Here is a 15098-nt window from a genome sequence, read left to right as displayed (position 1 = left end):
TTTTTAGATATTTACAAGCCAGAAGTTTTATTCAGTCTTTTCTTTCAGGCTCAGTTTCTCTACCAGAGTTTACGTTGTTAGAAACCATCTTTTTACTGAACCCGACCTGTGAAGTCCTGTACAGACACCTCCTCATCCAAACTTAAAACTTTATGGGAAGAAGACTTGAACATGACCATTCCAGATGAGACATGGGCCTCCATACTTAAACTTGTTAATACAACTTCTCTGTGTGTGCACCACTGTCTTATTCAGTTTAAACTGGTACACAGAGCCCACTTTTCTAAAAGCAAACTATCCCGTATCTATCAGGAAATCACCCCATACTGTGACAAATGCAAAACTGCTGAGGCCACACTGGTTCATATGTACTGGTCCTGTCCCAGTCTGCATCAGTTCTGGACAGATGTTTTTCACACTCTGTCCAGGTTCCTCAGAGTAACACCTAGCCCTCTCCTGGCTCTTTTTGGCATTAGTGACGAGGAGTTGCCCTTACGAGCCTCTAAAAGACAGTCACTGTCATTTTGCTCTTTGCTAGCGAGACGTACAATCCTAATCAGTTGGAAGGGCGCTGCCCCTCCAACACATGAGCAGTGGTTATATGACCTCATGTCATGTTTAAAACTGGAAGAAATCAGATGCTCTCTTCAGCACTCTATTGGGAAACTGAAAAACATATGGGGCCCCTTTCTTGACGCTTTCCAAATTATACAGTAATATTTCAGATGAATTCATTTTTTAAATACAAGCCCCGCTCCTGCTAGAGGTAAGGATGAAATGTGTAGACCTATGGCAGTGACCTGGGTAGGACTGAATGGCGTTACTTTGTATTTATTTATTATCATTTATTGGTTTATTATTTTGTTTTTTCTCTTATTTATCTTTCTTTCTTGGGTTATGTTTGAATGGTGATATTATTATATATTTGGTTCTTTTGTGCCTACTGTTATTTATTTTTTTGTTGTTTTTTTATTTGTATATATAAAGGAAAACAAACTTTAATAAAAAGACAGTGATTACAAAAATAAAATACTTCTTGTATAGCTGTTATTCTGTTGACAGGTTTGAAATTATGGCTTCAGAGTGTAAAGACACCAAAAGTCTAAACAGCTTTTGGTCTAGTGAAATTGATTTTGAAATAATTTCACATCACACTGACCTCTTCCTAAAATACTTTAACATTTCTACTAGATTTTTATTAGAAGGATGTAACTAGTAACAGCAGTTAGATATGTTTGCCTGAGCCACACCTGGAGCATACACCTGTGTGTTGGTCTGAAGGTGTTTGAGTCACAAAGGTGGAGACAGCAGCTGTGGTTGTAAAACTACAGCCAGTGTGCATCACTGGGTGATAGAACGGTTCTCGTAGTCTGTTAGGAGCGCTCTGGTATTTTCAGCTGTAAAATGTCAGGATGTTCTATTTTAAAAGACTGAAGTAACTTGAGACACTGTGAAGTCTGTTGGATGGCCAAACATAACTCCAAGCAGCTACTTTGCAATGTGGCAGAAGCCTGCAGAGTCAGACTGAAAGCACAAAACTAGACTCTGGAAAAAAGATGTCTAAAAAAAACGCACACACACAAAAACAGTGGCTCATATTTTAGAGGTTTCAGTAAAGATTTATAGATCTGTGAGTTTTTGTGCATAACTGTGAAACTGTTATGATTTCTGCCGGCTCAGAGGGTATTTGGCTGTTTTTCTTTCACAATATGGACCAAAGAGTAAAGGATGCTGTTAGTGTGTAACGTTTGCACAGTGCATCATCTCTTATGTCACTAAAACTGTGCAAAGCTGAAACCTTGAAGCAGCAGTTTGAATGCTCTGTCAGTGCGTTTTGTAATCTAAATATGAGTGATTTAAATAAGAAGAGAATTTGGTGTTCCTCGGTTTGTTGTTCTTTTCTCTCTTCTTCTTTCTCGTACTTGGTTTGACTGAAGTTTCAGACTCAGCACCTTCTGCTTCAGCTTCACAGCACAGCATTTAGAGCACATTCTAGAACCATGAAGACTTTTTGATATAAAAAAGCTCCTAACAGAAACCATGTTAACAAATTTGATTGGATTTCAGTTGACTGTTCAGGCTGTTTAATCACCAATGTCTGTTCAATCAGTAAAATTATTATCACTCTGATCTCACAACAACCTAAAATGATTCACAGCTCTTATTTATTTAGACACCTCTCCCTAGAGTTGCCCATGGTGAGAGGTGCCTGAGGGCTGAGGTGGGTCTCCTCGTATTCCTTCAGCTTCAGTGCAATTCAGTTCTATTTTATTTATATAGCATCAAATCACAACAGTCACCTCAAGGGGCATTATACTGTGAGGTAAAGACCCTACAATAATTATGGGTCAAAACAACCACCGGTGCTGGGGCCGGTTCCAACAAGCCGACAAACCGCTTAAGAACGGGCCTGCGTTTCCACGGCACTTTAACAGCTGATCCTTTACGTATGAGTGTGGACGGTTCCCCGTCTGGACACAGAAGCCAAAGGGCACAAACGTGGCAGAACATGCACCCCTGAGGGGAAGAAGACAGGACAAAAGACATGCTGTGGAAGAGAGACAGATTAATAATAACTAGTGATTAAATGCAGAGTGGAGTATAAACAAAGTAAATAAGGTGAATGAGAAACAGTGCATTATGGGAACCCCCCCCAGCAGCCTAGGCCTATAGCAGCATAACTAAGAGAGGGTTCAGGGTCACCTGATCCAGCCCTAACTATAAGCTTGATCATAAAGGAAAGTTTTAAGCCTAATCTTAAAAATAGAGAGGGTGTCTGTCTCCTGAATCCAAGCTGGGAGCTGGTTCCACAGAAGAGGGGCCTGAAAGCTGAAGGCTCTGCCTCCCATTCTACTCTTAAGTATCCTAGGAACCACAAGTAAGCCAGCAGTCTGAGAGCAGACGTCATGGTCCTGGGTTAGTTGCCCAGTGTTCTGAGTGGTTCGTACTTTGAGTTTTGTTTTGTAGGTGTGTTATGGGTTCTTGGTCTCCGTCCTCCGTTGTCAAGTCTTCCCGTTGTCTCTTCAGTGTGAGTCTGTTCTCCCGGATGCTTCTCGTCACCTTGTGTGTATACTGTCTGTGTTTTTCCGTGTCCTGTATCATGTCATCATCAATAGCTTCCATCTTGGTGCTAAACAAATACCAGCAGTGCTGAAAGCAGCCGAACATGAAGAATAATCTTTGAGATGGTTATGAATAATTTTTTCTCTAATGTCTAAAATTTTATTTGTAAAGAAATCCATGAAGTCACTACTAGTTAAAGTGAAAGGAATACTCGGCTCTACAGAGCTCTGACTCTTTGTCAGCCTGGCTACAGTGCTGAAAACAAACCTGGGGTTGTTCTTATTTTCTTCAATTAATGATGAATAGTAAGATGTCCTAGCTTTACGGAGGGCTTTTTTATAGAGCAACAAACTCTTTTTCCAGGCTAAATGAGCATCTTCTAATTTAGTGAGACGCCATTCCCTCTCCAGCTTTCGGGTTATCTGCTTTAAGCTGTGCATTTGTGAATTATACCACGGAGTCAGGCACTTCTGATTTGAAGCTTTCCTTTTCAGAGGAGCCACAGTATCCAAAGTCGTACGCAGTGAGGATGTAAAACTATTGACGAGATAATCAACCTCACTGGGAGCAGAGTTTAGGTAGCTGCTCTGCACTGTGTTGGCACTGAAGAGCATAACAATGAAGGAATTAGATCCTTAAACTTAGTTACAGCACTTTCACAAAGACTTCTACTGTAATAAAACTGCTTTCTGCAGTTTGGGGTGGCTGTAGCTCAGTAGGTAGAGCAGGTCACCTACTGATCGGAAGGTCAGCGGTTCGAATCCTGGCTACTCCAGGCTACATGCCAATGTATCCTTGGGCAAGATACTTAACCCCAAGTTGCTCTCCGACCGTTCTGTCGGAGTATGAATGTGAGTGAATGTTAGTTAATTAAAAGCACTTAGCTTCATAAAAATGGAAGTGCTTGTATGAATGGGAGTGCATGGGTGAATGTAAACAGGTTGTATAAGCGCTTTGAGTGCTCATACTGAGTAGAAAAGCGCTATATAAGAACTAGTCCATTTACCATTTCTGCCAGAAGAGTCTGAGGTGCAACCTGGTGGCATCAGATGGACCAAAACATAATGTCCCAGAGGCTTTCTATTGCATTTATCAATTCCTTTATCATCACTCCAGTCTGCATGCCAAAGTATCCTTGGGCAAGATATTGAACTCCAAGTTGCTCTCTGATGCAACCGTTGGAGCATGAATGTGTGTGACTGTTAGACAGAAAGCACTCAGCTGTAGAAGGAAGTGTGTGTGTGTGTGTGTGTGTGTGTGTGTGTGTGAATGAGGCATGTTATATAAAGAGCTTTGAGTAGAAAGTGCTATATAAGAACCAGTCCATTTACTGCCTGCATCCTCTCACCACATGAGGCCAAGCATTGTTGTACAGCAGAAACTGAGGACCAACTGCATCAGTATGCGGTCTGACAGGTCCAAGGATTTCATCCTGATGGCAGTCAGGGTGCTGCTGCCTAGCCTCTGGATATGTCTCCCCAGACCATCACTGACCCACCACCAAACCAGTCATGGTGAACGATGTTCCAGGCAGCATACCATTCTCCATGGCTTTTTTAGACCCTTTCACGTGTGGTGAACCTGCTCTCATCAATTAAAAGCACAGTGGTGGACCTGCCAGTTCCCCCTTGCCCGATGTCACAGCGCCCACTAGAGGACGTTGGGCCCTCAGGCCGCCCTCATGAAGTCTGTTTCTGATTGTTTGCTCAGAGACATTCACACCAGTCCCTGCTGGAGGTCCTGTTGTAGCTCTGCAGAGCTCATCCTGTTCCTCCTTGGACAAAGGAGCAGATCCCGGTCCTGCTGATGGGTTAAGGACCTGTCCAGCTCTCCTAGAGGAACTGCCAGTCTCCTCCATGCTCTGAGTGTTCTGTGACACAGCAAACTTTCTGGCAACTGTACATATTGATGGGTCATTCTTGAGGAGTTGGACTACCTGTGCAGCCTCTATAGGGTCCAGGTATGACCTCATGCCCCCAGCAGTGACACTGACCCTAGCCAAATGCAGAACTAGTGAAAACCAGTCAGAAAAGATGAGGAGGGGAAAATGTGAGTGTCCTCCACCTGTGAACCCTTCCTGTTTTTGAAGTTGTCTCATTGTTACCCAAGTGTGCCTATGCTGAACTGCCTTCATACTATACTCCTCAGAGTAGAGTGTGTTTACATGGTAATGTTCTGAGGTCTGAACTAACGGGTGATGTCAAGGTGGCTAAGTCAATATTTTATGTGCAGTGTATGATCCAGGCAAGTTACAGATCCATGCATATTTTTCTGCTTATGCAATTCTGGATCATTGTAGGCTTACTTTTCAAATATAGTGTACAGATAAGCATTTTACCTGCTCATTTTGTTGAGTTGATGGCTACAAAAATTCATGTTCTCCAAGTTCAACTGTACAAAGTGTGTCAGCCCTGTGAAATCCCCACTTTCAGCAGCCTTTGGTTTGGGTGAAAATCCCTGTTTTCAGACATTCACAAACACAGACTGTGTCACTGAGATGAGTCTGAGAAGCAGCACACACCATGGCCACAGAAACCAATAAATAGATCTCACTGCTATTTCAAGTTTTGACGTGTTGGGTCAGGTTAAGTCTGCGGTCACGTTACACACACATACACACACACACACACACACACACACACACACACACACACACTTCCACAACGATGACGAGTTAACGAGGTTATTATTTAACATATGAATCAAATGAATGCTGTACCCGCAGAGGTTTCAGCCTGACCGCAGAACTCTAAGTTCAGCACCTGGCCGGTCACAGAGTCCACGCACATACACAGTGTTTTGGCACCATGATCTTACCTCCATCACCGTACGTCTCCACACCATACCCATCCTGCAGGCCGTTACTCCAGGTACCCTCGTACCTGGCCGGAGAGTTCAGGCTCTGCCTGACTCCGTAACGGCCCTTGAGCCCGTGAGTCCACTCTCCCCGGTAAATCCACCTTCCTTTGGTTTCAATGCCGAGTCCATGTCTTTTCCCCTGCGCCCAGTAACCCTGATACACGTTGCCACTGGGCCAGGTGTAAACGCCAACCACCTCGAAACCATTCGCCCAGGAGCCGGTATACTCGCCTTGGCCCTTGGGTCCGGTGCACACACCGTGGCCGTGGGCTTTGCCGTCCTCCCATCCTCCGCAGTAGGTGCCACCATCATCAAAGTCGAATCGACCGCCCGTCATCCAGAAGTTGACGTTAAGTATTATTCAGCAGTTTCTGATGAGTTTCAGTGGATTGTTCTTAAAAGCGGTGTAAAGCTGACGGTGCAGCCCAGGAAACACTGCGGCTTCTAGGCGGAGATGTGAAGGAACAGCTGTGATGGCAGCAGGACTCATCGGCAGACGGAGGTCGGTAACTTACAGCGGGACGTGGGAGCGTGACAAGCGGCCTCTACTGCCATAGTCGCTCCACGAGTGAGCTGCGTGTGTGATCCGCGGTCACGCCAGCCGCCGCTTACATTTTCTTGCGCTTCTACGCTAAGTTTTATGGTAGTGCTCCTCCTGCTGACCAACAACAACGTGTAACTGTCATTTATATATGTCACAGCTGTGTAAGCACTATGACACATCAGGGTGTGTGTGTGTGTGTGTGTGTACATTTCTTTTTCCATTATTATTATTATTATTATTTTGGACTCACATCAAGTGAAAAGGAGCTCCAGAGTAATGCAGCTCACGTTGAAGATTTGAATGAATTTCTAATCCAAGTGAATCATAAATGAAGAGTAAAGAAACACATCTGGCTTTGAAAAAAATGCTGCTGAAACTTTAATAACACGACCCCCCCAACACACACACACACACACACACACACACACACACACACACACACACACACACACACACACACACACACACACACACACACACACACACTATCTTTGTCTTAAAATGGATAATATAATGTGTGATGTGTCATAGTGTTTTATAAAACAATGACATAAGGAGGAGCATGGACGGATAGAGAAAAATAAAATTATTACAGGTTTATTTTTGGATGTTTAATAATAATCAGAACGAAGGAGGAGCACTGCCGTAAAACTCAGGGTAGAAGTGCAGGAAAATTTAAGAGGCGGCTGGCCTGACGGCTGCTCAGCGCGCTGCTGCAAACTGCCACTCATCATCTATCAGTGATTAAAATCATCCTGTGCTCCGGTGCTTTTCAGCATCATCACACTCTTTTGCAGGGGTTGAATCTGATTGCAAGAGGTACCATTATTGTATTTATAGTATATTATATAAGTATAGTATATTGTGGTATAGGAAAAACACCCCAGATAGCAAAACACTTCGGGGCGGATCCGCCTTCAAGTCAGCCGATCCGCCCCACCCTTCTTGCTCTCCGGACTGGGCCCGCCCCACCTACTGACAGCGGATTATCAAAACGCGGCTCCGCCACGGCTCCACGGCGGAGCCCTTCAGCAAACTCGCGCCTTTCCCCACCCCCCTCTTTTTTTCTTTTTCAAAAGTCAACGACTGCTGTCATAAGGAGCGCAGGAGCAGAGCTTCTCTAAGGTAAGAACTGTAAGCTGTTCTGTTAAATATTCTTCATTCATGGCTTTACCTGTACAGTAAAGTTATCCTGGTAGGAGATAATTAAGGTTTTATTTATTTTTTATTCAGAAATGTGAGATTGTGGCAGCGGAGTTAGCTTATAGCACATTAGCTACTGGCCTATTAGCTAACACAGCGGGAAGCTGTGAGGTTAAAAGAAAAAAAAAAGCTCCTCCGGGATTTATTTCGGTGGGGAAGGCGATGTGATTTGGTTAACTGTCCAGGTAGCTGATGTTACAGCAGACTGAGCACATGAAGGATTTCATTGAGCCTCTCCAGGACTGACTGCAGGTAAAGTTAAGCTAACACAGCCTATTGTTCTCCAAATTTAATCTGAGAGCATCCATCAGGTTAAAGTGGGTCTCACGATTTCAGGTGTTGCTGTAAAGTATTTAATAAGCTTTAGAAATGGATTTAGTTATGTCTCTGCTAAGACTTTTTGATTCAAATTTAATTCTTTTTTTCTTATCCTTGAAAATGCTTCCATTTTAAAATTGTCCTTTCAAGGATTGAAAAGTGCTTGATTTTGGGGCACAGTTGTTGAAACTGCTTAAAACTGTAACTGCCTTAAAAAATATCTGAATAGTTATCTTATGAGATGGAAACGAACCTGCACGTCTGCATATGAGCATCTCCCCAGAAGACAGTCTGTGAGAGAGTGAGCGGACCTTTAGGAGGTCACATTTTTTTAACCGGCCAGACTGGGGCTTTAATTATTGTTGGCTGGTTGGCTAGAAAACCGCAAATTCCAGTAATGGATAAGACCAGTATGGAATTATAATTAAGTCAGAAGAAAACAATCCTTGCAAATTCCCCAAGCGTAGGTATTCACTTCTCGCGAGTAAATTCAACAACTCCTGTGCGTTGAAAGTGTATGAACCCTATTTATTGTCTTTGCTTGACCTTAAACTTTTCCACAATGCATATTTGGACTCTGACTTACTGAAAGTCCCTATTGATACAATTAAAATACTTTAAATTACCAAAGTTTAATATCCAACATGCCACAAAAAGAAAGATTTTCTGTAGTTTCATCATTATAATCATTAATTTTATTTATGTCTTCTGTTACAGATCAATTCAGCCTGCCTTCCCCCCTCCACCTTGTCTGCTACCTCACTGAAGTAAGCCAAAATTCAATCTTAGAGTTCATTTAGACACTTTTTCTAAAACTGCAAATAATTTCTGCCAGAAATATTATGTGTGTGTTACAAGGGGAGGGAAACCTGAGCTTGTAATATGCTATCAGAAATCTTGCACACGCACATCTGTACTTAAAAAGCAACTGTAATGGACGTTAAGCTTTGACTGTTATAATATATTCTTCATTTAAAAAAAATAGCTGTTATTGCCAGTATAAGTGGCTATAACAGCTTCTTCTCTGTTATAATGTGTAAGTTCTGTCATTTCAATGTTTTGTCCTGTGGTCTAGGTTGAGGCTTGTTTGCCTGCTTTAAAATCCTGTCTGGTCTCAGAATAATAACAAAAATGTGTTTCTAAAATTTTTATTTTTAGATAAAATGAATAGAAAGACTCTACCTGTCTCCAACTCCACCTTAAGAAGGAGGGCCCGTGTAGACGTAGAAAACCGACTTAAACAAATGCGGGATGACGCCACAAATTTAATTGACTTTCAGATGACAACAGAGAGGAACCTTGACCATGGACACATCAGTGAAGAGCATTTTCATGAAAGTCACACTGGAACTGATAATCCACACTGTCTAGACACTGAAACCGGTGCTGGTTTTAGTGACCCTGAACAGGATAAGCAGAAGAGAATGGATGGTATTCAAATCACAGAATTCGAAAGCAATTAGAGTAGTGTACAGCTTGAGTAAAGTAAAAAAATACATGATTTAATAATGACAAATGAAGATTAAAGTATTTTTATTTTTCTATTCTGCTTGACAGTCATTTCTTTGGGGACTCTGACAGTGACACAGAAGAAGTTTACCTGAAAAGGAAAGCCAGAGCTGCAGTAAGACGCCCACTACAACCACCTGCTCCAGTTATCCAACCACCACCTTTCACTGGAGCTAGCATCCACACAATTGCTTCTTCTGCAAAAACTCCATCACCACCACTGCTTGCCCAGATGGAAAATAGACCAAGAGATGAGCCAACTCCTTCTTCAAGCCATGTCTACAGGCCTACTTGGAAAGGGGGACGGTATGGCTCAGACACAATTACCTGCTCTGGTAAGCAATCTCTTAAACAGCTAGTATTCACCTTTCAATGACTGATAATTACATCACAAATTCAGTTATTCTCAGTGTAACATCCAAGTGAAAATAAACTCATCGAATGCAACAATGCATTTCTTCCTGAATGTACACTGATTTTTCCAAAAGTGTATACAGTAAAGCTTGAATAATCGGTATATTGTATTCTTTGTAAATATGAATACTACACTATAGCCATTTGCCATGTAATCCAGTTATTGGAAAAGATTACAGCAAATTTGTCTCATTTCTTCTTCCAACAGCTGCAGAAGTTCAAATATTGAGCTTACTGGAGTACATTAAACACCAACAAGACCAATTAACCACCAAAGTAAACTATCTGACCAACAAGCTGAACTCAACTGTCCAAGAAAGAGAAATACCTGACCCTGTACAGTTTCCACTACAATCAATGGAGGAAGTGGAGAATTTTGAGAAATGGCTCAAAGATCCTGCTAACTCTCACCTGAAGCAGAGTGTGGTGAGTTTTCATCTGATTACCATTCTACTTGACATTCAACACAAAGAAATCCCACTTTTGTCAATGTCATGGTTTTGTATAATACGAATGATGCTGTTTATAATGAAAAGCTGAATGTTAAATATTACGAACAGCCAGATCCAGGTTTTTACAGTCCGGATAAGATGTGGTTATTTGCCAATACCCGTGTTCAATTGATAATCTGTATCTCTCACTGAAAGACTGGAAATGCTTCTTTGTGAATAAGGAAATGTTCCACTTAACTCAAATGGCATTCCTAACTTTTTAAAATGAAATGTGAGAAATACGTGTAAATAAATTTACAAAGTATGTTTGCATTTATGTGTGTTGGCTGTGCAGCTGAAGTGAATTTATATTTAATCACACTGACAACAATCAGTTATGTTTAATAAAAGTATTAAACTGTTTTATGTGCACTGGTAAAATTAATTAAAGCACCTGTCATAAAAGTGAGGAAGACCATCCAGCAGCACAAAGTGCTTTTATGCAGACTCTGTACTTTCATATTACCATTTTGACCAGGGATAAGTAGTAAGAATTGCAAAATGAATAGCCCTTTCAGGAAAAATGTAAAATGATTATTTTTTAATTTTTCTATATACCCACATTTGAGCTGGCACACGGGACCTTTTTGATAACTCAAATACAAATGAAGCTGTCTTTTGTTGTTGTGTTTAATTGCCTGCAACTTATTTTTTGTGAAATGTGTTTAAACTTTTCCCATTATTTCCTCTCCATTTTTAGATTTCTTCACTGGCAGCCATCGGGGGGCTGATGCAAGAAGTATCACATGGAACATTCTTTCCCGCATGTTCCACAGTGACATTGGACAGAAGATAAATTGGACAGGGGCCAATGGAAAGGGAGGTTTCTCCCAGATGGCATCAAAAACAGTACTCTTGGGTAAGTAATTGTAATAGATTTTGCAAATGATTTGATTGTCATGGTTTAATGAAGCACAAATCTTTAACTCTGAGAGTCGTATTGTATCATTTCATTGATAATGCCAGTTATGGGCTTTGGAGGACAGTTTTCAGGTGTACCTTTATTCCACTCACTGATCACAGCACTCTTTCAAATGAAAAACTCCCCTTTGAGATCTGTGATGTTCCTCTGTGGTACATAGTTGGATACCCGGACATGACTGCATTGATTGGCAATAACTGATGCTGTTAAATATTAAAGATGAGTTGTAAATTTTTGGAGTTTTTTCCCCACTATGTCCAAAGCTTACAATCAACATGCTACACTTGCTGGCCACTTTATTAGGTACATGATGCCAGCACTAGGTTGAGCCCCCTTTTGCCTTCTGAACTGCCTTAATTCTTCATGGTATAGATTCAACAAGCTGCTGGAAAGATTTCAAAGCTTTCATATAACATATACCTTGTGTGTATAGATGCAGTAAGAAAGACCCACGTGTCCCGTGCTGCCACAGAAGAGGAGATTCGGAAACATGCCATACGATGGTTCAATCTGGCAGCAGACAGAGGAAGAAGGCGGCGTCCTCCTGTTACCATCCCGAATCAATGCTGAGGACTTCAGTTTGTTATTGTTACTGTTATTGTTCCAAAAATGGTTATCTTTCAGTTATTTGTCTGTTAATGTTTTAATGAAGTACAGTAATGAATCAATGCATCACCTGCTTAATTAATTTGTGATAGTATTTCCTTTCTTTGCCATTTTACTTTTTCCTTTACTGCATTTTGTTAAAGAATAAAGAAGTGTTAAAGGATTTATAGTAAATAAACAGTATTCTTGATACATTTATGATCCCATTATTTTTGTAATACTCATATGCTCATCTTGTTATTCAAATGGAAAATTAGGCTTTAGATAAGGATGCCGTAATTGTTAAAGATTTTTCATTTTCCCTAAAATCAGTCTTCATGTCCAAATAGATATTTTAGCTTTAACTGTAGCTAGCATGGCTACAGCAATTTTTAATAAGGGATCCTGAAAATATTCTGGCCAAAATAAGCTGTTATATGAACGGATTCAAAACGGATCCGTGTCGGATCAGTTTTTCCACAGACGGCTCCGTAAAGGATCCGTTTTGGATAACCTGAAACGTGGACGGGTCCGATTTGTATCCGGTCCTGATCTGTTCCTCAACCGTGATCCTGATCCGTTACTGATCCGTCCCGCTGTGCAAGTGGACTCCGATACGGACCGGTTTTGCGGGTCCGTTACGGAGTCAGTGGCACATCGGGGGCGGAGTCATTTTGCTATCTGGGACAGAACTTAATACAGCTGCAATTTACAAGCTGCATAAAACACTCAGTTTGTTCAACAATTAAAGGGTTATGTGTTGTTCAAGTTAATATCACATCTTTGCATTACACCAAGCAGTGCAGGCTGAGGGCCATGAAGATCCTAAAACAGCCCAGCCACCCCGGACACTCTCTCTTCTCCCTGCTCCCATCAGGCCGGCGTTACCGCTGCCTGAGGGCTAAGACTGAAAGGTTGAAGAAGAGTTTTTACCCACAAGCCATCCGTCTGCTCAACTCTGAGCCCTAACTGGACCATTATTGCACAATGTAAATATTATAATTTATAAGAGTGTGTATAGTGTATAGTATATAGAGTATAGTGTATAGTGTGAATTACTTTTTTTTTTTTTTTTTTTTTATTCTTCTTATTTATATGTGTGTGTATATATGGTTGCAGGTACAAAATACATTTCACTGTGCATTGTACTGTGTATAACTGTGCATGTGACAAATAAACACTCTCTTATCTTATCTCTTATCTTATGTTTAGTAGCTGTTATACATAAGCAGTGTGTAGACAGAATATTCCTTAAATATCCTGTAAATATTCACCAGTCAAAAACAGGATAATTCCTGCTCGGTTTAGCTAAAGCGCTAACATGAAGGGACAGATCCCTGTAACTCAGTACGACTGTACTTCTCCAAAACATGTTTGGTTTATGAAACAAAAATGTGACAAGTGTCATCTGTAAGCCGTCAGATAAGGACAGGAGGTGCTGTGGTTTTCCTGACCCTCTGTTCAGACTCAGCCTGTGGTCTAACTTTAGCAGCTCATACTGCATTTGTAATATAGGAACCAAGAAAACAATCAAGTAAGGGACTGCTGTGTTCTCCCCACTGTGACAGTCCCACCTCCTCCCACTGTCCAAAGCACGTTAGCTAACTGATGAGTTGGTCATAGGTGTGACTGTGAGCTTAAATGATTGGCCCTTTGATGGACTGGTGACCTATACCCAGGTTGTACCCCACCCAACTGGATAAGCAGGTAAGAAAATCAACCAATCACAGCAACCATAGCATATATCTACTTTTTATAGTTTTACAGATTGACTGACTGGTTTAGAGATCTAGTTGGTGTTCATGTTTTTAGTCTGGGATTCAGTATATTTATATAACTGATGCATTCAGTCCTGTGCAAAAGAAAACCAAGAACACCCTGTGTGAATGTGTTCTGTGTGCCTTCATCAGTCATCACAGAGGAATCTGGACCGACTCTTATTTTACAACATTGCCTCAGTCCATGAGGTTTGCAGACATTTGTTTATGCACAGCCCTCTTCAGGTCCCACCACAACACCTCAGTCAGGCTGAGCTGGACTTTGGCTGGACCACTGATTTGCTTTCAGCCATTCTGTCTTAGATTAGCTGGTGTGCTCAGGATCATTGTCCTATTGCAGGACCCAGTTTGGCCTGATCTTTAGCTGTCAGACCCTTGGCCTCACCTTTGACTCTAGGGTACTTTTGTATAAGAGGAGTGCAAGGACTGTGAGGTGCACAGGTCCTGCAGCTGCAAATCAAATCCGAGTATCACCCCTTCACCACCATGCTTGACAGTTGGTATGAGGTGTTTGTGCTGATATGCTGTGTTTAGTTAGGGATGACTGTAGTTCAGGAGGTAGAGCAGGTCACCTACTAATTGGAAGGTTGGTAGTTCAATCCCTGACCGTTTGAGTCTGCGTGCCAAAGTATCCTTGGGCAAGATAGTTTGCTGGAGTGTGAATCTGAAATAGAAAGTATTTAAGTGCAGAAAAAAGTGCTTTCAGTGCTCAAGTAGAAAAGCACTATATTAGAACCATTTGGTTTTCTCCAGAGATGGGGCTACGCATCATCATGGCCAAGCATCTCCATTTAGGTATCACCTGTCTGAAGGACATTGTCCTGTGGTTCTTCAGATGCAAACCTGAGCTGTGCTGCACGTTCCTTTTCAAAAGAACATGCCTTTTGCTGGCAACACTTCCACACAAACCATACTTGTTCAGCATTTTTCAAATTGTCGTAATGTTTAACCTTTAACATGCTAACTGAGGCCTGAAGTGGGTGAGATGGAGCTCTTGGACTTTTTGCAGTTTCTCTGTAGTCTGACCGGGGGGTCGTTAGCTTGGATGTCCACTGTGGCGTTGTGTTTTCAGGCGTCTGAAAACACAACGCCACCAGACCAGCAAAAGGCCAAAACTTTGACTTTTTTACAAAGGTGGTCACACTGGCTGATGATCAATGAATCATGTGCATTTGATTATCAGCACCTGTAGAACTTTCTTATAGAAGGTTGAGTTTTCTTTCTTAGGACTTTAATTCAGTTTTCCTTCACATTGAAATACAGTTTGGTTTTTAACAGATGAGCTAATTAAACTCATCATATATTTTTATATACAAGGCTCCTCACCATCACTCTACATCCCAGTGGTTTCTGATCTTGCATGTTCCTTCTTATTCTTTGATGTGATGCTATGATAACTGGATTAATAATAT

The 15098-nt window shown here is 41.5% G+C and overlaps 1 protein-coding gene and 1 long non-coding RNA gene across 3 annotated transcripts in view; one reads left to right on the top strand and one right to left on the bottom strand.

Annotated features, from left to right (window-relative positions):
- LOC115777456 (junctophilin-1-like) overlaps window positions 1-6441 on the bottom strand; it is a 95099-nt gene extending 88658 nt beyond the window's left edge. The window contains exon 1 of the mRNA XM_030725362.1: window positions 5881-6441. Within this exon, the coding sequence (XP_030581222.1) occupies window positions 5881-6259 (379 nt within the window). The 5' untranslated portion in view covers window positions 6260-6441. The remainder of the gene's footprint in view (window positions 1-5880) is intronic.
- Window positions 6442-7381: 940 nt separating this feature from the next.
- LOC115777462 (uncharacterized) lies at window positions 7382-12503 on the top strand. Of its 2 annotated transcripts, XR_004019630.1 has the most exons (7): window positions 7382-7591; window positions 8705-8754; window positions 9146-9418; window positions 9545-9831; window positions 10119-10336; window positions 11102-11260; window positions 11757-12503. It is a non-coding gene; the product is annotated as an uncharacterized LOC115777462 (long non-coding RNA). The 2 variants fall into 2 exon arrangements; XR_004019631.1 differs by lacking the exon at window positions 9146-9418 and having other exon boundaries at window positions 7397-7591; window positions 11757-12501.
- The last annotated feature ends 2595 nt before the right edge of the window (window positions 12504-15098 follow it).

Source organism: Archocentrus centrarchus, unplaced genomic scaffold, assembly GCF_007364275.1.
Source record: "Archocentrus centrarchus isolate MPI-CPG fArcCen1 unplaced genomic scaffold, fArcCen1 scaffold_54_ctg1, whole genome shotgun sequence".
Taxonomy (NCBI): domain Eukaryota; kingdom Metazoa; phylum Chordata; class Actinopteri; order Cichliformes; family Cichlidae; genus Archocentrus; species Archocentrus centrarchus.
Note: the sequence above shows the minus strand (reverse complement) of the source record. Positions and strands in the feature narration are given on the sequence as shown.